This window comes from Euleptes europaea, chromosome 6 (genome assembly GCF_029931775.1).
Source record: "Euleptes europaea isolate rEulEur1 chromosome 6, rEulEur1.hap1, whole genome shotgun sequence".
In the NCBI taxonomy this organism is placed as follows: Eukaryota; Metazoa; Chordata; class Lepidosauria; order Squamata; family Sphaerodactylidae; genus Euleptes; species Euleptes europaea.
The window spans coordinates 51,621,352-51,645,704 of NC_079317.1; the positions used below are offsets into that span (position 1 = coordinate 51,621,352).

The 24,353-nt window shown below is 42.8% G+C and overlaps 1 protein-coding gene across 1 annotated transcript in view; it reads left to right on the top strand.

Annotated features, from left to right (window-relative positions):
• MAPKBP1 (mitogen-activated protein kinase binding protein 1) overlaps window positions 1–24,353 on the top strand; it is a 119,695-nt gene that overhangs the window by 28,321 nt on the left and 67,021 nt on the right. The window contains exon 2 of the mRNA XM_056851332.1: window positions 12,919–13,010. Within this exon, the coding sequence (XP_056707310.1) occupies window positions 12,919–13,010 (92 nt within the window). The remainder of the gene's footprint in view (window positions 1–12,918; window positions 13,011–24,353) is intronic.

A 24,353-nucleotide genomic window follows, 5' to 3' on the forward strand; every position in this document is an offset into this window, starting at 1 on the left:
TGTATAAAGTAGCTAGTGGGAGTCCTGATTTTTGTCCATAACAAAAGGAAGATCAAGGTAACGATCGGGTCATTGCGTGGAGAAGATGGTGAGTTACTAACAGGGGAGGCAGAAAAGGCAGAAGTACTTAACTCCTTTTTTGTATCAGTCTTCTCCCAAAAGGGGAATAGTGCTCAACCTGGGAATAATGGAGCAGAGGATGCAATAGGGGAATTACAGCATAGTATAGACACTGAGATAGTACAGGAATACCTGGTTACTCTTAATGATTCAAGTTTCCGGGGCCGGACGAACTGCATCCAAGGGTGTTAAAAGAACAGGCTGAAGTGATTTCAGAACCACTGGCAATAATCTTTGAGAATTCATGGAGAACAGAAGTTCCAGCAGACTGGAGAAGGGCAAATGTGGTCCCCATCTTTAAAAAGGGGGAAAAAGAAATCCCAAACAGATATCGCCCAGTGAGCCTGACATCAATACCAGGTAAAATACTAGAGCAGATAATTAAACAAACGGTCTGTAAGCACTTAGAAAGAAATGCCGTGATCACTGACAGTCAACAAAGGTTTCTCAAAAACAGGTCATGCCAAACTAATCTCATATCTTTTTTTGAAAGAGTGACAGGTGTGGTAAATGAAGGGAATGCTGTAGATGTAGTTTACCTTGATTTCAGTAAAGCCTTTGATAAAGTCCCCAATGAACATCTTGAAACAAAGCTAGTAAAATGTGGGCTGGACAGTGCTACTGTTAGGTGGATTGGTAATTGGTTGACCAACCGAACCCAAAGGGTGCTCATTAATGGCACAACTTCATCCTGGAGAGGAGTGACCAGTGGAGTGCCACAGGAGTCTGTCCTGGAACCGGTACTGTTTAATATTTTTATAAATGACTTGGATGATGGAATAGAGGACATGCTAATCAAATTTGCAGATGACACCAAGTTGGGAGGGGTAGTTAATACCCCAGAGGACAAGGTCAGAGTTCAGAATGACCTTGATAGACTGGAGAACTGGGCCATAAGCAATAAAATAGATTTTAATAGGGAGAAGTGTAAGGTACTTCACCTAGGCAGAAACAACATAAGGCACAGGTACAGGATGGGAGAGAGTTGGCTTGACAACAGTACATGTGAAAGAGATCTGGGAGTCTTAGTGGATCACAAACTGAACATGAGTCAACAGTGTGATATGGCGGCTAAGAAGGCCAATGCAATTCTGGGCTGCATCAAAAGGAGTATTGTGTCTAGATCAAGGGATGTAATACTACCACTGTATTTTGCATTGGTCAGACCTCACTTGGAATACTATGTCCAGTTTTGGGCTGCACAATTTAAGAAGGATGTTGACAAGTTGGAGTGTGTCCAGAGGAGGGCGACCAGAATGGTCAAAGGTCTGGAATCCATGCCCTATGAAGAGAGACTTAGGGAGCTAGGTTTGTTTAGATTGGAGAAGAGAAGAGTGAGGGGAGTCATGATAGCCTTGTTTAAATATTTGAAGGGATGTCATGTTGATGTGGGAACTAGCTTGTTCTCTGTTGCTCCAAAGACTAGGACACGTAGTAATGGATTTAAACTAAGAGAAAAGCGATTCCACCTAAACATTAGGAAGAACTTTCTGACGGTGAGGGCTGTTCGACGGTGGAATGTGCTGCCTCGTAGGGTGGTGGAGTCCCTGTCTTAGGAGGTCTTTAAGCAGGGGCTAGATGGCCATCTGTCGGGAGTTCTTTGATTGTGGGATCCTGCATGGTTGGTGGTCCCTTCCAGCTCTATGATTCTATGAATCTAAGGGCACACGGGTGATGGTGCTGTGCCTTCTCCCACCCATGGCTTGCCTTCTTATAACTTTTCCCAGGATGTCAGGCTTCCTTCAACTAGGTACCAGTATTATTGGAAACGGGTCAGCTATGAGCGAACTGCCAGGTGCAGTGAGGGAGAAACTATGGGTGGGATCAGTGGTGGCTGGGGGGAGGGATTGGGTCCATTTTAAAAAACAAAAGTAGTAAAGGGTCTTTCTCTACCACTTTTTCAAGTGGTTGGGGGGCAGACCTGGCTTTTAATAAACAGCAGTTTTCTGCTGTCCCCAAGAAATCTGTTCTTTAGTTTTGGGTACTGTGGTACTGCAATGCTGTTCCCTGATAATTTTGTTGCCCATTGCTGTACCTTCTGTAAAGGGTGTTTACTGCAACTGCATGGCATGTGTCCGGGATGCCAGCTGCTACAAGGGCCAGAGGCAGATGGCGTATTCAGAAAGTCAGTCCAAGGTCAGTCACCATGTTGTTTCAATCCAATTCTCAGGCGTCGGTATCAGAGGGGCAATCCAAACTCAGGGTCAGGTCCAGTTCCGAGGTCAGAGTAACGTCAGTGCAGTAAAGTTCAGGGGATCAACGAAGCGCTCATACAAGCTGTGGTAGCAGACAAGTTGCTCCCATACAGAGTTCCTTCCATTGCCTTCTTAAATCTCGTTCAGGTAGCAAGCCAGCTTTTGCTCATTAAGCAAGCCCGGTGGAGCACATCAATCTTCGTTATCATTGATGGCTGGTGTTCTAAGCTGGCTCATTAACCTCTTGCTTCATCTCCGATCTTGCATAGCCAGTCTAAGTCTTTGCCGCCTTTGCTCCAGAGGCTTTGGTGACCCGTTTGATCTGTCGGTGGTGGTGCTGGCTGTACCTGGGCCTCAGGCGCAGCTGAGTCCCCTGAGCCAGGAGGCTGGGAACGCGGTGAGGTCTCTGCTGCTTGCGGGTGTTCTGCGGCTGCTCTGCAGCCTGCTACTGCTCCTCTGTTCTCCCCCTGCTTTCTGCCTCCACCTCTTCCTCATCTGAGGACGTCTCTGCAGGCTGACCAACGACAGTGTGTATATGTGAAGTGCAGTCAAGTTACTTCTGACTTATGGTGACCCTGTAAATTAATTACCTCCAACACTTCCTATTGTTAACAGCCTTGCTCAGATCTTGCAAACTGAGAAGTGTGGCTTCCTTTATTGAGGCAATCCATTTCATGTTGAGTCTTCCTGTTTTCCCGCTACCTTCAACATTTCCTAGCATGATTGTCTTCTTTTGTCTTCTCATAATGTGAACAAAGTATGATAGCCTCTGTTTAGCTTCAAGGGAGAGTTCAGTTAATATGATCTAGAACCTACTTGTTTGTCTTTGGTGGTCCATGGTATCCATAAAAATCTCATCCATTGCTACATTTCAAATTAATCAACTTTCTTCCTGTCAGCTTTTTTCATTGTCCAATTTGCACCCATACATAGTAATGGGGAATATTATGGTATGAATTATCTTGATCTCGGTCGCCAGTGACACATCCTGTCACTTAAGAATAATTTCTAGCTCTTTCATGTCTACCCTTCACAGTCTCAATCTCCTTTGGATTTCTTGGTTGCAGTCTCCCCTTTGGTTGATGATGGAGCCAAGGAATGGAAAATCTTTAACAATTTCTTCATCATCAGTGTTAAAGTTGTCGCATTCCCCAGTAGTCATTACTTTGGTCTCCTTTATGTTCAGCTGTAATCCTGTTTTGGCACTTTATGCTTGAACCTTCATCAGGAGTCGTTTCAAGTCTTCACTATTTTCTGCCAGCAGTGTGGTGTCATCTGCACATCTCAGATTGTTAATGTTCCTTCCACTAATTTTCACTCCTCCTTCATCTAAATCAGTGGTTCCCAACCTTTTTTTGACCAGGGACCACTAGGACTTTTTTGTTCGGTGCAGGGACCCCAAGGTTCAAAGTAAAAATTCTGAGAATTTGAAAATAAACTTTAATCATAACTGTTAGTTAAACATTAAACTTAGAATGATATTTGAATATATATTTTTATAATAGAGAACTTTTAATTGAAAATATTATTTTACTATGGGTTTATAACTTTGTTTCGCGGACCTTAATTTAGTTCTCGCGGACCCCTGGGGGTCCACGGACCCCTGGTTGGGAACCAGTGATCTAAATCTAATCCAGTTTTCTGTATGATATGTTCTACATATAGATTTAACAGACAGAGCAGTAAAATACATCCTTGTCTGACACCTTTACCAATTGGAAAACATTCTGTTTCTCTGTATTCTGACCTCACAGTATCCTCTTGTCCAGAGTGCTGATACAGGCATCCCCTTGGGCTGCCTAGGCCATCAGACCAGCCTTAGTTCAGACACTTCTACGTATGCTCTTAAATTTTCTTCCCCTCCAAATCCTCCTCCTTCCACCCACCCACCCACAGGGACCAGCCCTGTATGCCGTTGGGGAGGGTTTGTGGTTCAGTGGAAGAGCCTCTGCTTTGCACGCTGAAGGTCTTAGAGTCAATCCCAGGTTCCAAGTTCATTCCCTATCACCTCCAGCTAAGAAGGTCAGATAGTATGTGATCTGAAACTCCTCTGCCTGAGATCCTAGAGAGCCACTGCTATTCAGAGCATACGGTCATGACGCTGATAGACTCAGTATAAGGCTTCTTGGTGTGTGTGTGTGGCACTTCTCTGGTTATGGAACTTTTTCCTGAAGAATTTCTGCTTGAGTTAATTTTCTTCTGATAGGTTTAGCAGTGTTGGTTCTTAAATTTTCCTTTATTGATATTTGTATTTTTATGGTTGTTGCTTTTTAGTTTTCTTTCCTCACTCCTATAAATTGCCATAAGTGCCATACTTGGTATAACATGTAGCACTGAAAACATTAACTTCTTTGCCTTGACTTGACATAAGCCTCCTTGTTTACCATCCACTGAACCACAGGTGTTCTCCTAAACAAAGGCTGTTGTCCAAAAAAGTTCTGATGCAATCAGATTTGGAAAACAGCATTGATATGGGATTGGAGAGTAGCTTGAATCCTTATTAGCATAGGTCTCCTGCTTAATTGAACCTAGGATTGCCAGCTCTGGTTTGGGAAATTCCTGAAGATTTGAGGGTGGAGCTTGAGGAAGGTAAGGTATGGGGAGGGACATCTGGGGGTTATAAGGCCATGGAGTTCACCCTTTAAAGCCACCATTTTCTCCAAGAGAACTGATCTCTCTAGTCTGGAGATCAGTTATAATTCCGGGAGATCACCAGGCCCCACCTGGAGATTGGCAACCCTACTAGTTAATAGAGGAGTATCCTGTCTCAGTGGTTAGGATCAGATGTTGATTTCCCCCCAAAAGAAGTAAAAGCCTATATGATGGGAGTGCTGTTGCCTATCTTGTCCACATCCTAGCATTTTTGTTCGGTCAAACAAATTTGAGGATTTGGTAGTGCTTTAAAAAAACACACATGTATATACCATTTGACGTAAAGGTGATGAAGCAGCAGAAGGTGGAATGCCACCTGCCACTCCCTTCAGCTACTTGGTCTCTCCAGCTTCGCTCTGCCTAATGTGTTTGATTATTTAAGCTTGTCCTATTTCAATCTTCTAGAGTTATCACTGAAACACCCACCTGGCATCAACTCCCAGTGAGACTGTAGATAGGCAAGAGGAAGAATCAAAAGATCCACTTTGGGAAAGTATTTTAGTTGTTTTAAATTAGGAAGTGCTGAAGAGAAGTGGTGTGTGTGTTCGTGCACGCATGCATTAGGATGCAAGCTGGAACAGCTCATTTTTTCTTTACATTTATAACTCGTAAAGTTCTCCCATTTTAATTTCCTTCTCAAATCTTTGATCAAAATTGAAAACACCCTTAAGCAGAAGAATTTGGTCAGGGGCCAGCCCTTCTAGCATCCAGCTTTAACCAATGTGAATTCATTACAGCTGTGTTATAAAACCCTAAAATGAAGTCTTTACTGTAGAAATGCTAACAAGCCTTCCTACAACGAACAGCAGTGTAATTAGTGTTTCTGCATTGCATGTGCTAAATGAAGCCCAGCAGAGCTAGATATTGAAGAAGAAGAGTTGGTTTTTATATGCCGACTTTCTCTACCACTTAAGGGAGAATCAAACTGACTTACAATCTCCTTCCCTTCCCCTCCCCATAACAGACACCCTGTGAGGTAGGTGGGGCTGAGAGAGAATAGAACTATGACTGGCCCAAGGTCACCCAGCTGGCTTCGTGCGGAGGAGTGGGGAAACAAATCCAGTTCACCAGATTAGCTTCTGCCGCTCATGTGGAGGAGTAGGAAATCAAACCCGGTTCTCCAGATCAGATTCCACCGCTCCAAACCACCGCTCTTAACCACTACACCGTGCTAGTTCAAACATTTTGTTGTTGTGCAGCAGTATTGTGATGTGCTTTCTGAGACTAGATCAAACCTGTGGTGTTTGTGTGCACTGCTATCCTGGGCATAGTTCTAATGACTTCTAATTGCTTTGGCAGATGGGTGTAACAGAGCAAAGGAACTCCCATTCCTTCCAACATGTTCATAGCTTCAAGTAGTTTAAAGCTTAGGACATTGGTGGTGACATGTATAGGGTATAGTTCGGGGATAGCATGTACTCTTTTCAGCACATCTGATCCCTACAAGCTGCACAATGCTCCCCCCCTCCATGCTCACATTTCACCCAACTGCAACTGACCGTAGCTGAAGAGGCACTGGAGACTCTGCAGCCTTCCCTGAGCATGCTAACTGTTGCGTATGGATATATACAAATAAGAGTTATATAAAGGCCAGATAGCCATGAGTCGGAAGCGACATGAGTAGCCATGAGTCGGAAGCAACTTGATGGCATGAGTTGGAAGTGACTTGACAGCACTAGGGTCGCCATGAGTCGGAAGCGACTTAATGGCACTTAACACAAACACACACACACAAAGGCCAGATGGTGACATGACAGTGTGTGACATTCATTTTCCCTCCTCCTTTGTTGTGGTGTTGTCTCTGGTCAAATAGATGTTGCAGGTTTTGAAACTGCATAGCTGCTGATTACACCTAAGACATCAGGCTTGAACCATTTGAGCAAGACTTGATGTTGAGTGGAATGTGAAGATGGTTTGTCACTTATGGGATATCAGTGTGTCTCTGGTGTAGTGGTTCAGAGTGGTGGTTTGGAGTGGTGGACTCTGATCTGGAGAACCGGGTTTGATTCCCCATTCTTCCACATGAGTGGCAGACGCTAATCTGATGAACTGGATTTGTTTCCCCACTCCTACACATGAAGCCAGCTGGGTGACCTTGGGCTAGTCACAGCTCTCTTGGAGCTCTCTCACAGGGTATCTGTTGTGGTGAAGGGAAGGTGATTGTAAGCCAGTTTGATTTTTCCTTAAGTGGCAGAGAAAGTCAGCATATAAAAACCAGCGCTGTTGCTGCTTCTTAAAATGAAGCATTAAAAATCAAGTAATCAGAGCCCTCTGTCTTTCCCACAAGCAATGAGTGGTTTTACCCATATGTGATTGATTTGTATCCATAACTACACACATAATATATTTATGGATTATGATGGATGCCTTCTCTTGTTAAAGGATTACATTATTGTTCAAAAGCTCTCTCCCTCTTTGGCCCTGCTTAACCACATTAATCCATGCTTCTGTAACATGGAATCTACAGCTACTTCAGAATGGAGCTGCATATCTATTAGTTAATATGGGACACTACGCATGTAGGTGATTTTTGCAACAATGCCCTGGCTTCCTGTTAGCTTTTGGGCTTAATTCAAGGTGCTGATTTTGATCTCTAAATCCCTTAATGACCCGTTGCCTAAATACTGAAGGGACTGCCTCTCACAACATCCCCTCCCTGCCCCAGTTTGGTCAGCACAGTATATTTTTGTTAAAGTTTCCCTCCTGATGGCAGGTTCATCTGGCCTTGGTAAGAGGCACACCCATCTCAGTAGTTGCCCCGTGCTAGAATGCCAGAGAAGTTGAAGAGGGCACCTTCTCTGGCAAGATTCAGGAAGCTTTATGAAGCAGGTTTGTTCCTACAAGCATTTGGGAATTCATCTCTGGATGATTTCTGGGTTTTAGAGGATTATGATTCCATTAGAAAGTGTTTTCCATTAGAAAGTGTTTTACAGGCAGATCTCTATATCACTATGCAATTGTTGGGCTGTATTTTTTCTCTTTAAGGATATGATTGTCTTTCTATGGGGGGGGTGGGGAGCTGCTTCAGAGATGTGGTATAGAACTGTTTTAATAACCATATTTATTATATTATACAACTATAATATAACCCCTTTAATTAACAGAGAGTGTTAGTGCTCCAATGCATAGATTCTTGCAAACAATCTGCATAGTAGCTTGCATGGTTTTGGTATGTGGTTGGGAACTTGCAAAAGCTAGTTTAGAAGTGAGGCACTCAAGAGTTCAAAATGTTTGAGAAGTACTGTGTAAGCTTGATGTGGTCGCAGTTCTTTTTAATTTGCCTTCACTGGTCATAAGTCAGGTACACCAGCGTTCTATCATGTGGTATGGTAAATGCGTAAAGAAAGTCTTGCATTCCTAAATACTTGGGGGCCTACACCAACTGCAACTTGTGAAATTTTCGTTCAGTTTGCAGGAATACATGTGATAAAATTATGACTGTTTCACATGATGCTAAGGAATAATGCTCTCTGCTTCATAGTCTCACAGCAGTTAAGGTGTTTGGTCCAAAGTCCACTCAGGTTCCTGTAAATTTGTTCACTTAATAATTCTGAAGGTGTGTTTTTGTCTGACTTGTTTCCAGAATATTACCTCTTCCTCTCTGTTTCCCAGATAATTCCTTTTGCTCTTCCCATGTTATGTTTGCATACCATGGGAACACCTGCCTGTGCTCCCAGGCTGTTAACATGTAATGTTAGAAGCAGCTCCTGTTTTTATCCTATGATTCGGAATGCCAGCTACAATAAATACGTTTTCCTGGCTTTTGAATGCGCTGAGTATATATAATTTCACAAGCACAGGATATATTTTGCAAGAATTTCACAGGGGTTACACAAGTTTAGCTACACCCATTATAACTTTTTTGATAAATATGATAGGTGATATCTTGTTCAAGATGACAGGATGGGTCTATATGCGTGTTCACTTAGAAGTCTTGAGAAAGTGGCATTCCAGGGCAGAGGAAGTGGCTGTGTTGGTCCTTGGTTACATGGGTGTAAGTACACATTATCTAGAAAAATACACTTGCAGAAAGAAAAAACAAATATTTGTGTGTTGGTTGTATAAGAACTACATTTCCAAAGACGTGCCCTCCATTTTGCAGTAGGGAGAGACTTTTTCGGAGTTCTCTCTTTATCCCTCAGGGCAAAATGAATGTGAACTGAGTAACACAGGAATGGAGGTGGAGAAAGGGCTGGAAGGAGGTTATGATATCTCTTACCTTTAGGCCACCAGTTTGGCTATAGAGTGATCTAACCAGACTATTGGCATATGAAGAATAACTTGCAATAACTCTTTGGGGATGGGAATCTATGTTACAAAAGAGAAACTCTGTTGTAAGGAGGTGGTAAATCTGGGCAAACCCTGTTCTCAGGTGGTGGGTAAAGCTGATTTCACTGGCATATCCAGGTGTGCCCTAAAGCTGGTTGGCAGCAAGCCTATGTGTGGGAGCTTATCTTGTTTCAGGGGGTTTGAATCTCTAGAGGGCAGCTAACAACACTGATGAAAATAAATAACTGTGCCACCCATCCCTAAAGGCTTTTTGGAAGCCTGACAAAAATATAACCAGCTATTGTAACTAAAAGCAGAAGAGTCAGTCTTAATTCCAACAAAGTAACTAAATTATGGTGTTTAAAAAGTGCATAGTTAAGCTGGAGCAACGACAACAGTGGAGCATAGGGGGTATTAAAAATAAGATGCAATTGGTTTTAGGGAACGCAATTTGTACCTGAGTTACCACACTTGTTAGAAAGATTATTCTTGCCATAATGTAGCACATTCTAATTTTGGATGGAGCTCATGTTTTCCTTTGATCTAGGGCCTCTTATGGAAGTGGAAATTAGGGTCGTTGGGTCCCCCCTGGTCACCAGCGGGGAATGGGGGCAGGGTTGCCAGATCCATGTTGGGAAACTCCTAGAGATTTGGGGATGGAGCCTGGGAGGACAGGGACCTCTGTTGGGTACAAGGACACGGGGTCCACCCTCCAAAGCAGCCATTTTCTCCAGGGGAACACGGATCTCTGAAGTATGGAGGTAAGCTGTTAATTCCAGGGGATACCCAATTCCCTTCTCGAGGCTGGCATCCTTAGTGGAAAGAGAGATTGCTCTTATACTTGGGGCAAATAGGCTTGTATAATCAAAAGTGTGGCATTTTAGACTTTAATCCCCTTAGGGTAGGCACTTTCTGTTTTGCTTATCCGGTCCTATAAAGCATCAATCACACTGGCACAATCACGTGGATCTTCTGTTGCCAGTGCAGATTCCTCTGTATTTGTGACAGCAATGATGGGGAAATGGAGAATATTCACCATGCAGCCTCTGTTAACCTTGATTATTAATATGAATAATTGTACCTCTTCACCAAGCTTTTACACTATATACTTTGTTTGGCCTATTGTCTGATCATTTCTGTTCATACTCACCCCCAATACCTGGTAGTACTTAATTTAACCCTCCCTATGATTTTCTGCCTATGATTTTCCCAATCCTTGTAAATGAGGTTGGTGTTTAATCAGTCCAAGTGTCTTTCCCTCAAATGGCTTTAATGGAAGAAGTCCACATGTTATCTGACTATATGAATTGCATCTGGCTACCTTGTCACTACTTGGCATATGGGAGTTCAATAACTGATCTGTGTTATTACATGGACCAAGGTGACAAAGTGGGCAATTCAATGGGCTTGTGCATTATTACTTAGCATTATTTTGTTGTCGCATGTTCAAGAATACAAATCTCTTCACTCATCATCCATGAAATTGATTGGTTGGCTTTAAGCGTGTCACTGTTTCTAGGATTTATATAGTTTATTTGATTTGTTTATTATATTTCTAGCACACCCACCCTGGCCGAAACCAGACTCATATTATTGCTTGTGAGGATAAATATGAATTTGAAAACAGCTTGTACGCAGGAAGTATCGTATATAAATAGGATAATTCTACTGGTTTGTTGGCTAGGTACTTGAAGAAGAGGTCATCTGAGCCCCATCACCTTAAAAAGTGTCCAGTCAATTGGCAAGCCTTTCTAAACTACCTGAATGCTGTCAGGGGAACATGAGAGTTTTATAATAGTACTAGCATTTGAGGGGGGGGGGGCACCCAGTGAGGTTTGTGGCAATAGAGTCAGGACAGACAAAAGGAAATCTTTACTCAAGGAGTAATTAAGTTGCGGAATTCACTGCCAGTGGGAGTAATGATGGCCATGAGCATTGATTGTTTTAAAAAGGTGTTGGACGACTTCATGGAAGATAGGTCGATCAATGGCTACTAAGACCACCAAGGAAGTCCAGGGTTGCAAGGCCGGAGCAGGCAATGGCAAATCACCTCTGAACACCTTGCCTTGGAAACCCTACAGGGTCACCAAACGTTGGCTGCGACTTGATGGTACTTTCCACCACCACCACAGTAACTAAAGGGAACTTCCATATTTAGAAGCACCAAACCTTTGAATGTCAGTACTAGGAGTAAATATCAGGGGAAGGCCTTGGCTTTTATGCTCTGTTTGTTGAGCTCTTCCCCTTTCCCCCCGGTAACTGATTGGCCACCGTGTGAAACAGGTTGCTGGACTGGATGGAACACTCATCTGATCAAGCAGCGGTCTTTCTGAAAGCTTTGGAGAAGAATTAGGAATGCTACTAGACACTGCATTTGCTGAGCACCTCAACACACATATCCTTGTGGGAAGGTGACTCCAAATGATTGAAAAGGGTGTGATGGGAATTGCAGTGGCCCTTTGCTTGTCAGTACCATCTCCTCCAATCCCCCCTTCAACACTTTTGTTCCCCTTTTGGTTGTAGCTTTTATGAAGGATCATCATTTCATTTATAAAGACTAATGGCCCTTTGCTAGGTTGTTGTTGGTGGAAAGTACCATCAAGTCACAGCTGACCTGTGGTGACCCCATAGGGTTTTCAAGGCAAGAGGCGTTCAGAGGGGGTTCGCCATTGCCTGCCTCTGAGTCACAACCCAGGACTTCCTTGGTGGCCTCCCATCCAACTACTAACCAGGGCTGATCCCGCTTGGCCTCCCATCCAACTACTAACCAGGGCTGATCCCGCTTAGCTTCTGATATCTGATGAAATCAGGTTAGCCTGGGCCATCCCAGTCAGTGGCCCTGCACATCTGAGCAGAGGCCCTTTAGAACGTCTGTAACTTTCTAAGCGAAGAAGCCTCCCTTATACTTAACACCTGCTAGGGCTTGTACAGATGGAGGGACAGAGCAATTGCATTTTACCCTTTTCTTTTAAATCCCTTGCTCAGTCTGGTGCTGTGCTGAGAGTGTGCTTGTGGACATTTGCTTTTTAATAAATGCTTTATAACTTTTAATGCTGGTAGCTGTTCTCTGTACCACTTTATACCTCCATCACTCTGGTCACACTGTTTTAAAAGGAGCACCAGGAGGAAGGGGAGGGGCATTCTGTTGTCAAGTGGCTACTCCCCCAGTAGCACACAAGGCAGTAAGCTATCCCTGCAGTAACCAGATGGTGGATAGCAGGAGACACAGAGGCAAGGCCTCAGGACTGGGTGAGGAAACTGGCAGTCCTTGCCCATTCAGTGGGCAATTCCTACAAAGGTGAGGTGGTGTCAGTGGTTGTCCAGAGAAGGAGAAAAGGCCCTCCAGGTGTTGGGAAACCCAGGTGAGTGTCACATGCCAGGTGGAGACCTTGGGCGGTCACTGGGGCATGGTGGAATAGGGTCTGCAGGCCAGAGCAGGACTTTTCCGCCACATGCTAAGTTACTGCCACACAAAATGCATTTGGTCATCAATGTCAAGGCATCTTGACACTTACTGGTACATTTCTCGATTGAGTTTTGTGTGGCATCCAGTTCTGAATACCTGTTCTGAAAAAAGTGTATATAAGAGAGAGAGAGAAGGACATGGGGAATGGAAGGTGGGAATCACCTACCAGTTGAATTCAGTGTGTCATTGTTTCATTTTTCTTCTTCTTTTTAACAGGTGACCTTGGAGAAGGTGTTGGGAATCACTGTGTCAGGAGGCAGAGGACTGGCCTGTGACCCGAAAAGTGGTCTTGTTGCCTATCCAGCTGGGTGAGTCATTAAGGGTGTTTGTAAATTATTTCATGCTGTCAGCCTAAAGGTACAGTTTATGCCAAATGTAAAGTGATGCATTTTATCAGAGTCTAATAACTCTCTCAAATTATGGTGAATGTTGGCTGTGTTGGTTTAAATCATTGCTAGAAGGAACACTCTTTACCTGTCAAAGTTAATGAAATTCTTCTCTGTGGTTCCTCCTTCTCCTCCTCCTGCTCTCAGCTAAGCATTAATTCTACTGCGTTTTTATAATTAGATTCCATAGCATGTTTGGACATAAAAAATGAGGTTAATTTCAAACTTCTAGTGGCATAGAAGCTGCCCCATAAGAATATCAAGTAGTGTTGTGGTTCATTGTCCAGCTCCCTCTTGGGTGAAAAGGGGCAGAATTTTTCATCAAAGTTTTGGTGCTGTCTCACTTTCCTTAGCAGAACCAAACCAATTATTAGGACACAGAACCTGATTTAGTACGGGAGCCTATTAGAAGTACTCTAGAAATAAATAGTAGTAAGCAAGCCAGGTTAGCTTGTTCCTAGTAAGTATCATGAGAAGATTTTTGCCTTGGCTTCTCTAAGAACTGGTGAGTACTGTGCTCTGTGAGAGAATCTTCTCTTTGGGTGCATTTACATTAAAAGACATTAAGATACTTATTGCATTATGGAGACATGTTCCACTAGCCTTTCCCATCCATACTCTCAAGGACTCCAGAATGATAATGGGTGTGGAACCAATCAACATTCAGGAGTTCTCTGTTCCCGCATCATTCTGAGTGAGTAAAATGGAAAGGCAGAATGTTTTGAGAAATTGCATATATGAGAAGGACAGGCTCACTATTTCCTGTGAGCCAAGGAGATCTCTTCCTTGTGAATCTTCTTCCTATGAACATATTGCACTGTGCACTTCCATAAGAGGAGTGTAACAATAAGAGACAGAAGTCTTAATTTGGAAAGTGCAGACAGGTATCCAGGATAGGGTTACTGGCTCTGGGTTGGGATATACCTGGAGATTTTGGGGGTGGAGTCTGAGGAGGGTGGGGTTTGGAAAGGGTTGAGACTTCAATGCCATAGAGTCCAATTGCCAAAGCGGCCATTTTCTCCAGGGGAACTGATTTCTATTGCCTGGAGATCATTTGTAATAGTGGGAGATCTCCAGCTACCACCTGGAGGTTGGCAACCCTAAACCAGGAAAATCTGACTGTTGTGCCTAAAAATTGGGTACAGTAGCTAACTGAATGAGAATTTGATCAGCTGACAAAGGGGACAGTGATTCTGGAATGTGGTAACTATTTAGCTATGTTTTAGCAGTAGTTTTTGGTAATGTATGTGGATGGATATAATTAATCTGCACTCTGAAGAAAAGAAACTGAGCCTGGTTTTAGCTGCAGGTTTGGTAACAATACTACTACTTATTGTGGGGGTAGGGTTGCTATGTACCCGTTGGCACTCTAGCAGCCAGTGGAGGAGGAAAAGGACGATGGCATGACATCGCTTCTGCGGAAAACTTGGAAGTGACACTAGCCCTCTCTAGGAACCGCAAGAAATCATAGTTTTACCATAGTTTCTAGCAATTTCTAGAAAGGTGTGATGTCGCTTCCAGGTTTTCCCAGAAGTAACATCCGTTTTGCTGAGGGCTGCCTCCCATGTCCCTGCCCACCCAGTCTTTCACTGGCTACAAGGCTGGGTGTGGGGAGAGGATGATTTTGACTTTTGTCATTGTTAAGCTTACTGTGTGATCCATTTTGAAGCCAGCCTGACAGGCTTTGGTTGTTGTTTGAAGCTTGTGTTATGCTTATGCTCAGGTTCTTGGTGATCTTTAATTGGCATGCATTAAAATGAAGTAATGTACAGTTCACTCACATGCTGGTAGCCCCAAAAGGGATCTCCTCAGAAGCCAGGATCTAGACTCTGTTGGATGAGTTTGTTCCTGATAAGAAGTTGTAGATTCTGTGAGAGTGGTGTAAGAAAGATGTTCGTAGTAATGGTTGTAGGATTTAGGTCCTCATTGTGACATCTGGCTTGCCTGATTGCTATTGTAATTATTTCAAATTTTTAAAAAAATCTTCAAGGCCTGAAACTGACATTCTATCCATCACAGCACAATGGACACTTTCAAGAGTTTTCGCTGCCTTTAAAAACTTGACTTATCCCTGAAATATCAATGTTTGCAGTTTTTTCTTAAAATTCCAGGTAGTTGCTTAGGTGAACCCTCTGTAGGTTGATTGTGGTGTCTGCAGGAAATCCAAGTTGAAGTTGAAAGAATTTTGATAAGATCAAAATTCTGTCTGCATTTACAAGAAAAAAAACTTGTTCCAAAAAGAGGAGAAAGGGAAACGAATCACCTTTTGCTTTAAAGGGAAATCTAGCGTCCCTTGCTGTTGCCTTGAGCAGTGGAGGGTGACTGGCATGTTTCCGCTGCAGAGTTCTTTCATTTGGATGGGTTTGATACGTAGTGATATGGCATGTTGCCCTCACTAAATTGTTTTCTATGATATAACGTAGCTTTTAGTATATGTATTGCTGCTTATTCCTTGAAAACAATATATTTTATGCAATGAAAAGGTGCATTTTTCCTAAGCATTATTGTGCATTCATCACACATTGCTTTTGAATGTTATTTGTATGCATTTAGAAGGTCACAAGTTGCAGGGGAAATACAGTCTCTTCACTGTTTGAAGACAAGGTTTAAAGCAAGTGATGTCTCCTTTCACTGGTCTGTTGGTGGGCACATGTGAGGATCCTTCCCCCGCCTACATAATTCTTATATGCTCTGATATGCTTGTTTTCTATTAGAAATATAGGAATTTTTTTTATTTCAATTTGATTAGGATGTGAGGTGGCTTCCTATGTATGTTATCTTTTAAAGGACAATCAAATTAATGTCATTGTAATAAAACATGAAGATAGTAGGCAAAATTCAGAATTTCTGAAATTTGCAGTTGGCTAATATTTTTTAATTTATTCTTATTGTTTCACAAAATTTATACCCCACCTTTCTGTTCTCACAAGGGCTATCAAGGTGGCTAACAAATTAATAAACAAATTAATCATTCATAATAAAATCACATCTTAAAACCAACCAAAAAGAATAACACATCATTAAAACAATTATAACCAGAATTAAATACAATCAAAGACATAACAACAATAATTAAAACATTGGGCAGGAAGGCAGGGATCACTGAGATAACACCAAATGAAACCAAAAAGTCTTCACCCACTGGTGGAAGATAGCAACAGAAGGGGTCAGTCAACTCTCTGTGGGAAGAGGATTCCAGAGTTTTGTTGCCATGATGAGAAGGCCTAATCTCAGAAGTGGGTGGTACCGATGCAGGGCCTCTAATGATGTCTGTAGTGGTTGGGTAGGTAGTCATTCAGGTATTTTGGTCACAAAATATATAGGACTTTAAAGGTCAACGCAAACACCTTGAATTATGCCCGGAACAAGGGTGCCAGTGTAGCTGGTCAAGACTGGATTGGTATGGTCCCTATGACCCACTCCAGTTAATATCCTGGCTGCAGCATTTTGGACCAGTTGAAGTTTCCAAACACTTCTCACAGGCAGCACTATGTAGACTGCACTGTAGTAATCTAATCTAGATAGAATAAGAAAGAAACATTTTTAATAGGAAAGAAGAATTTCTGGTGGAAGCTTCTGAGGAAGGTTTTACACATTTCTCACTGTGTTCACAGTTTATCATTATGATTATATTGGCATGAGCATCATAAGGTGTGCAGAGACACAATAATTCTTTTGACAAGTGAAGAAGTTAAACAGTTCTTTTGGCTAGGGTTGACAACTCTGGGTTTGAAAATACCTGTAGATTCTAGGGGTGGAGCATGGGGAAGGAGGGGTTTGGTGAAGGGCAGGACCTTAGTGGGGTATAATGTTTAGTTCACCTCCCAAAGCAGCCATTTTCTCCAGGGGAACTGATCTCTGTCTCCTGGGCATCAAATCTAATTCCAGGAGATCGCCAGGCCCTGCCTGGAGGTTGGCAACCCTACTTTTGGCCTTTGTGAGGGAATTGTGGTATCTTTTTGTTGTAGCTGGCGATGGACAGGAAATGTGTGCAAAGTGCCTTGTCTGAATAACTGCTTGTGTGTTATGCTTAGCTATTTTGTGACGCTGATCCAATTTGCCACTGTCAAGACAATGCTTTGTGTTCAAGTTTATGCCTGTGCTTGTTATAGGCACAAAACACACAAGAGAAACAGTTTTCCAGCCTAATTGGGTTGCAAGGTCAGTTTGTTTTATTATCTTGTTGTACTTCCTTGGCCGAGTGCAAAAAAGCTTGGCATTGCTGTTTCAATGGCTTTTGGGGGTTTTCATTCTGAAACTTTTTTTCCTTTGGCAGAGAGGAGTAGAACTTGCTGAATACTCATTCCTCATGAAATGATGTGCATTTCACTGGCCCGTTGAGTGCAAAATGTGCTTGGCTGTGCATGGCTGCCTTCCATGCAGCTCTTACATCTGCTTCGGTTCTAGACAGCTCCATCTCCAGATACTCGACTAGATGACTCAACATTTATTTAAAACTGCTGCTACAGGGCTGTCCTGAGCTTCAGCTCTTCTGCTGGTCCAACCTAAGAGCCTATGTTATGAAACAGGCCTCTCATTTAATCTGTGGAATAGTTTGAAAGCATCAGACTTTGTTAATATCAGCTGATCTGAAGAGACCTCAAATTCTTAAAATTTGTAGGGGAATCACACCAAAATGATGCCGTTTAATATTAATTTTATTTCTCCTTGTCAGTAAATGAAGATTAAACTTGGGCCCCATTTCCCAAACCTGTTTGCTTCTGCTTCACATTGAAGTTGTAAGACCAAGGCCTTTTATGCTTGGCTGTTTCTCTTACAGTCACCCCTCTGACGACTTCGGGCTTTTGTTATAATTATGGATGCTGTTTCTGACCATCAGAGGTTGCCTCGCTCTCCCCCTGTGTTTCCCTGCATTTTGCCCACATTTTCAAATTCAAAATAAAACAGGTCTCTGAAAATGTGGGGAAACACAGGGGGAGAGCAAGGCAAACTCTGACAGTCGAAAACGGCATGCATAATCACAACAAAGACCCAAAGTCATCGGAGGGGCAACCTCGAGGGAAACAGCCAAGCATAAAAGGCCCAAATCTTAATACAAAAGCACATGTGTAAGTTTGGTCTTTTCTTCAATTATCAAACGCAAAGTGGACAGTAAAAGGGTTTGCATATTTAGTCACAAACTATACTAAGAAATTTCCTCCAGACTTGTTTGGGCTAGAGAGTCTGTGTTTCCTGTTTTAGCCTGACATATGGGTATTCTCATAGAGGAGGGATCCCCAAATTTTTTGAGCCTGTGGGCACAGGGTGGTGGGCACAATTACAAAATAGCTGATGCAGGAAGTGGCACCAACCTCAACATGTCAGGGAGCAAGGTAATGCATATCTCTAATCATAGCTCTTCAGCATTTCAGGCAGAAGCTCTGCTTTACAGGGTGCCTTTTAAAATGAACATATTTTCTTGCTTACACGTAGCTTACCTTCAGTCAAACAGTGAAGTATACCTCACAAAACTGCAAGTATCTTTCAGATTGCATATACAGTGCTTGAAATGTGAAAGCTATGAGGGGAAAAAAGGTGGAAGAAGTAGCTCACTGAGAACAACTCGACAGCTGCGTGTGTATGTGTGTAGGGGGTTATCTTCTCCATTCAGCATGGATGTCTTATACAATCAGCCCACCCTGTGAGAAATGTAGGGAAGCCTCGTTGCTTGGGTTGCAAACTTTGTGTTGGGAAATTCTTGAAGATTTGGTGGTGGAGCCTGGAGACAGTGGAGTTTGGGAAAGGGAAGGACACACAGCAAGGATGTGATGCCATAGAGTTCATCCTCTGGAGCTGTCATGTTCTTCAGGGGAACTGACCTCTGTAGTCTGGAGAATTGTTGCAATTCCAGGAGAAATCCAGGCTGGACCTGGAAGTTGGCAAAACTACTCATCACAGTAAAGGTCAGTCTTTACCACACACAGTGACAGGGAAAAAATATGTGTTTGTAGTAATACAGTAGAACAAAAATCACGTGGTAGAAAAACCTATGATACGCTGAACGGATCTAATGGAATAAATAGGAACTGTGTTTTACTTGTCCACTTATCAAGCAGTGTCCTTAGAGTGTGCACAGGGTTTATTGAGATTCCATTCTGGGAGTGGGAACCTCTTACCTTCCATGGGCAACACAGTCATCGAGCATCCAGTGGCAACTATTTTCCTGTCTCCTTTTTGAAGGAAGCAAGTAAAGTAACATGCAGTTCACCTTGGCAGGCCTTGCTGCTGCTGTACTTTCTGTACACAAAACCAAGCCATGAATGGGAATAAGCCTTGACTAGCTTTATGAAGACAGTGTCACTTGTTATACTGCTAAGTGCAATTCAGGTTTAGCAAAGATGGAAAACGGTGAGTCACTTTATTTAATCATAGAGAGGCAAAAGCTCTGTGCCGTGTTTCTTCCTGTTATGCCCTGGATCATTTTCTTCCATGCTGCCCTAAAACTTTAATTCGGGTGTGTTTGGTATCTCTTTCTTGGCATGTTTTCACAGTAGCCTGCTGAGGTTCCGTATCCTAGAAACACAAACTAAAACAAAACTAAGAAATCCTCTGAGATTACTGATGAATAGTACAAAAAAAAGTTTTGAAAGGGAAAAAAATCTATCCATTTCAGATCAGAAGCTTTGATCCCTGAAGCTGATTTGTTTTATTAGCATTGTTTTTTGTAATGAAAAGAGGAAAGGTTTGCAGGATTGCATTATTTAGTCTCCCTGCCCCCCGGGGAAAAACTCTCCAATGTCTTTGATCCCTGCACCTTTTTCCTTAACTGACAATCTCTTCTCCATTTAGACAAATAGTTTTTTACATGCTCCAGCTAACAACTTGAAAGTGAGCTTCATAGTAGTCTTGACCCTGCACAAGATGCTCTCCAGTGCTTCCATGCAGATGCATAGTGTGCATGCTCATGGCGGAGGGAATGGATCACAAAAGATTCATGTTCCCACAAGCCCTGTTTTCACTAGTAAAGTTAAAAGGAGACTGAAATAATTGTGCTCTGCTCCTTCCCCCTCATTTCATGCTGGATTGCTCCAGAGAACCTTGCAACATTGTAGGTACTCTGGCTCAAATCTCCGGCTCCTGATGGGCCCAGGTATCACTGGTCAGCAGAGACCACAGTGCCAGGCTATAGGTTTTAATAAAGGCCAAAGCAAGCCAACTCTTGATATAATACCAGACATGCAGAGAGGGCTGATGGTGGAGGAGCTTGTGCAGAATTGAAGGAGGAGAGGGATGTGACAGGAGACAAGGGAGGCGATACAGTTACATTCAGAAGAAGAAGAGTTGGTTTTTATACCGCACTTTTCTCTACCTTTAAGGAGTCTCAAAGCGGCTTGCAATCACCTTCCCTTCCTCTCCCCACAACAGACACCTTTTGAGGTTAGGTGAGGCTGAGAGAGTTCTGAGAGAACTGTGACTAGCCCAGGGTCACCCAGCAGGCTTCATGTGGAGGAGTGGAGAATCAAACCAATTTTTCCATTTTAGAGTCCACTGCAATGGAGAGCATTGAAAGTGTGGATACTTAAGACTCTGAAGCCATTGGAAAAGTTGACAAGCCACTTGAGAGTAGTGACATGGTTACAGTGATGGAAGAGAAATGTGAAACTGGTGCATTGCCATGGTGGGTACACTTGGAGGATGCTGAGAGGAATTTTATGAAGAAGCTAGGGAGAGCAAGAGGCTTCCTGGTGCCCTGTTTCCAGCATATAATATAAACCATTGTTTGCATCTAGAGACACATACACATTGAGTTCACAAAGTCCTTGACAAGATGATTACTTTGATTTTGAAAAGTTCCGTAGTTTTGCTTAAGAAGTGGTTGGAAATGAATAAGAGAATTTTTGTCATTAGGGAAGCTGGTATTAAGATCAAAGAGAAGAGTTAAAATATAAGACGTTCACAAGACTTGGCCTTCACTGAGGGTGGATGGATATTATGGGTTGGGTCCTATGACTTTGTTTTGCTAATAGCTGTCCAGTCTGATGTTCCTGTTTCAGTGTTAGCATCTTTATGACAGCATATGGATATGCCATGGCATGTCCATATATTGAAACATGGATCTATCTCCCTCTTGCTGGGGGAGGGCTCTACTGTGACCCCTCTCTCTGCCCACAGTTTTACCCCCAACACTTGTCTCATCAACTGAACTTTGATAGCAGGAATAATCTGAAGGAAAAGTGCTTTGAGAGGGCTCGAACAGAGGTAAGAGGCTCGGAGAGTGTTCTGCACGTGCTGCTTTGCTGTTAAGATTTGATATGCATGCCTCTGTTTCAGTGTGACTTGGGTAGATTTGTGCTGAAACAAATGGATTTTCTGCAGATGTCTCATTTGGCCTTTTTATAGACCTATTAGATGTCTGTCCTTCGATGACAGGCTATACCAGGGCATGTACCATGTGTAATCCCAGGGCAAATTGCTGCTACGTGCACATTGGACTTTGAAAGTTCAAGGGTTTCTTCTACTAGTTACGTTTCCATACAGTCCTGAGCATGCAGTCACTGAGCAAAGGGCCATGCAAGCTCTTAATTTCAGCCCACTCCTCAGGCTTTCTTTCCCAAGTAGCTTGGTTTTCTTTTCTTACTTTAAACCTCCTGAATTTGGACAGCCCTGCTGTCCTGAGTCATGGACTTCCAGGATCTGCTTTTCCTGAACTTGGGAAGTGATTGGCAGGTCGCTCTTCAGCCAAGCCAGTAGGAAAATGCCAGCCATCTGTGTCATGGTCAAGGCAGGGTGGATGGAGGGGGGAGGGAAGAAGACACCATTTGTTGCATCTCCAGCCAGAAATCTGTTTTGCACATGCAGAGATGACTCAGTAGACTGAGCAGTAAATCGCACTGAAGCTGAAGGGATGAAGAGTTTTCCCCACTTTCCTGTTGTGGTCACTGGTTGGTTCCCACATTCCTGTTGGCTGCATGCATGTTAGCCAAGCACATTGATACTGGTATATGTTAATATCTATGTCCCTCCTTTTCCAGAATCCCTCAATGTTTTCACATTCGCTGGCATGTAGTTAATTGCATAATGGGCAAGAGATAGGGTAAAATAAATGGAAAAATAATATTTCAGCCAAGTTGTAACATGTGCATAGCACGTTCTTAGATAAGGATCATTGTGTCATAGGTTTGAATGGACTTGTGAGGAACTTGTCACTGCTTATATACTGTTACAGGGGGAAAGCGCCAAGCTGTTGCTGTCTGAGAGTTCCCTGTCACAAAGCATACTGCTCAATGTTACCTGAGCACACATACTTTTAATGTTGACATCATGCTAGGGGTTTACCCCTATATCTTTGAAGGAAGCTGCTGTTGCTCCTTTATTAATGAAGTCTTCTTTTAAAGAATGGTCAATTATCAGTCTCAAACATCAAACACTTTTTAAGGAAAGCAATTGAGAGGTGATCCCATAACAGTTCCAGGGCTTTCTGGTTGACATAATTGGCCCTTAACCCTTTTAAATCTGGTTTCAGACCTGACTTTGGGACAGACTGCTTTGGTCAGTCTGGTGAACAGTTTCCACTTACAGGCTAATGAGAGCCTTGCCTCTTTCTTAATATTGCTAGGTCTCTTGGTAACTTTGACGGGCCACTGCCGGTCTGAGTAGACAATATTGACCTCGATGGACAAGGGTCTGATTCAGTATAAGGCAGCTCCATGGATTCATATGACTACATGCCACTCAATATTATTGAAGCACTTAAAGATGGGAGTTGGGCTTAGGGATGAGATGTTTGAGTTGATCTGGTTGGCCTTGTTCAGAAATTTATGGTTGACGAGACTGTCTTATGGTATTTATTTTGTTGAGTGCCACAGGGTTCTGTGTTGTCGCTCATGCTTTCCCATGTCTATGTGAAACCGTCAAAGAAGGCTGTTCATAGCTTTGGAACTGAGTGTCATGATGATACCCAGCTCTGTATTACTTTACACGGAAGCAGTTGTCTCAGCCAACTGTAGTCAAATGGCTGAGAACAGGATGAAGTCGAATCCAGACCACAGCAGCAATTTATTTATTTATTTTATATTTAAACTTATATCCCACTCTCCATCCCAGCCAAGGCCGGGCTCAGAGCGGCTAACATCTGTTAAGACATGATACAATAATCAATAACATATTACAAAATAATTTAGAATTTAAAACCATCATACCTTAAACATTAAAATACAGTTGTTGCCCGTTCATCAGCACACAGGTTCGTAGCCAGCCTGAGAAAGATCAGTCAGGGGATTTGCAGGGATTATATCCTTGAGGGTAATATACTTCCTACCTTTGGAATTATACCCTGTCAGACTCTGTTTTGCAGTATTGTTGTACTCTGCTCTGTTACTTGACAAACAGGTGGATGTGGTGACAAATTGCTTTTTTTACCAACTCTACCTAGCCTGTAAATTGGCCTTTCCCCAGCCATGTTGACCCATGCCATAGTAACGTACAGACTAGTCCACCGTTGTAATGTGCTCTGTGTGATTCAGGGCGGGATAAAAATCAAAATAAATAAAATGAAATACATAAATCTGTGTCTGTTTACATATTGACAAAAGGCTGTTCTAATCAAAGTACAAAGTAACAAACAACAAATACATCTGAAAGCAAGTGTTAATCTGTCCTACTGGATTTTGAATTGATGGAGAAGAATTTTTAAGAAAATTAACTGGAATCTGTTCTCTTACCAAACAAGTTCCCCGGAGGTGCTCTCTTTTCTGACTGACGATACCCATGTAGGCAGGGTTCATCTTCTCTAGAAGGTGGTAACAACGACTTTTTAATTCATCATATGAACACAGTCATTGGAATAACTTTCCCTGCAGCTGGGCTTGGTTTAACCCTGTGCCAAAGAAAAGCCACACAAGCTGCCAGTGTTCTAATTTGGACCACAGTGCAAAGGAATAGTGGCCTCCAACGAACCCCAAACAAAATAGAGCTATTGACCATAAATTGGGAGACTGTTCCTCTCTCTCTGTTTCAATTGAATGCTGCCGGTAAAGGAAATGAAGCTTGTTTATAATTGAAAGTCTGCATAAAATAAACTACCCTTTGCTTCCTTTTTCTAATGGAATCAGTTGACTAATAATGATGTCCACAAAGCTCTGCCTACTGGGTAACAGCCATGAGCAGATCATTAGGGTTGCCAACCTCCAGGTACTAGCTGGAGATCTCCTGCTATTACAACTGATCTCCAGCCGATAGAGATCAGTTCACCTGGAGAAAATGGCCACTTTGGCAATTGGACTCTATGGCATTGAAGTCCCTCCCCTCCCCGAACCCCCCCTCCTC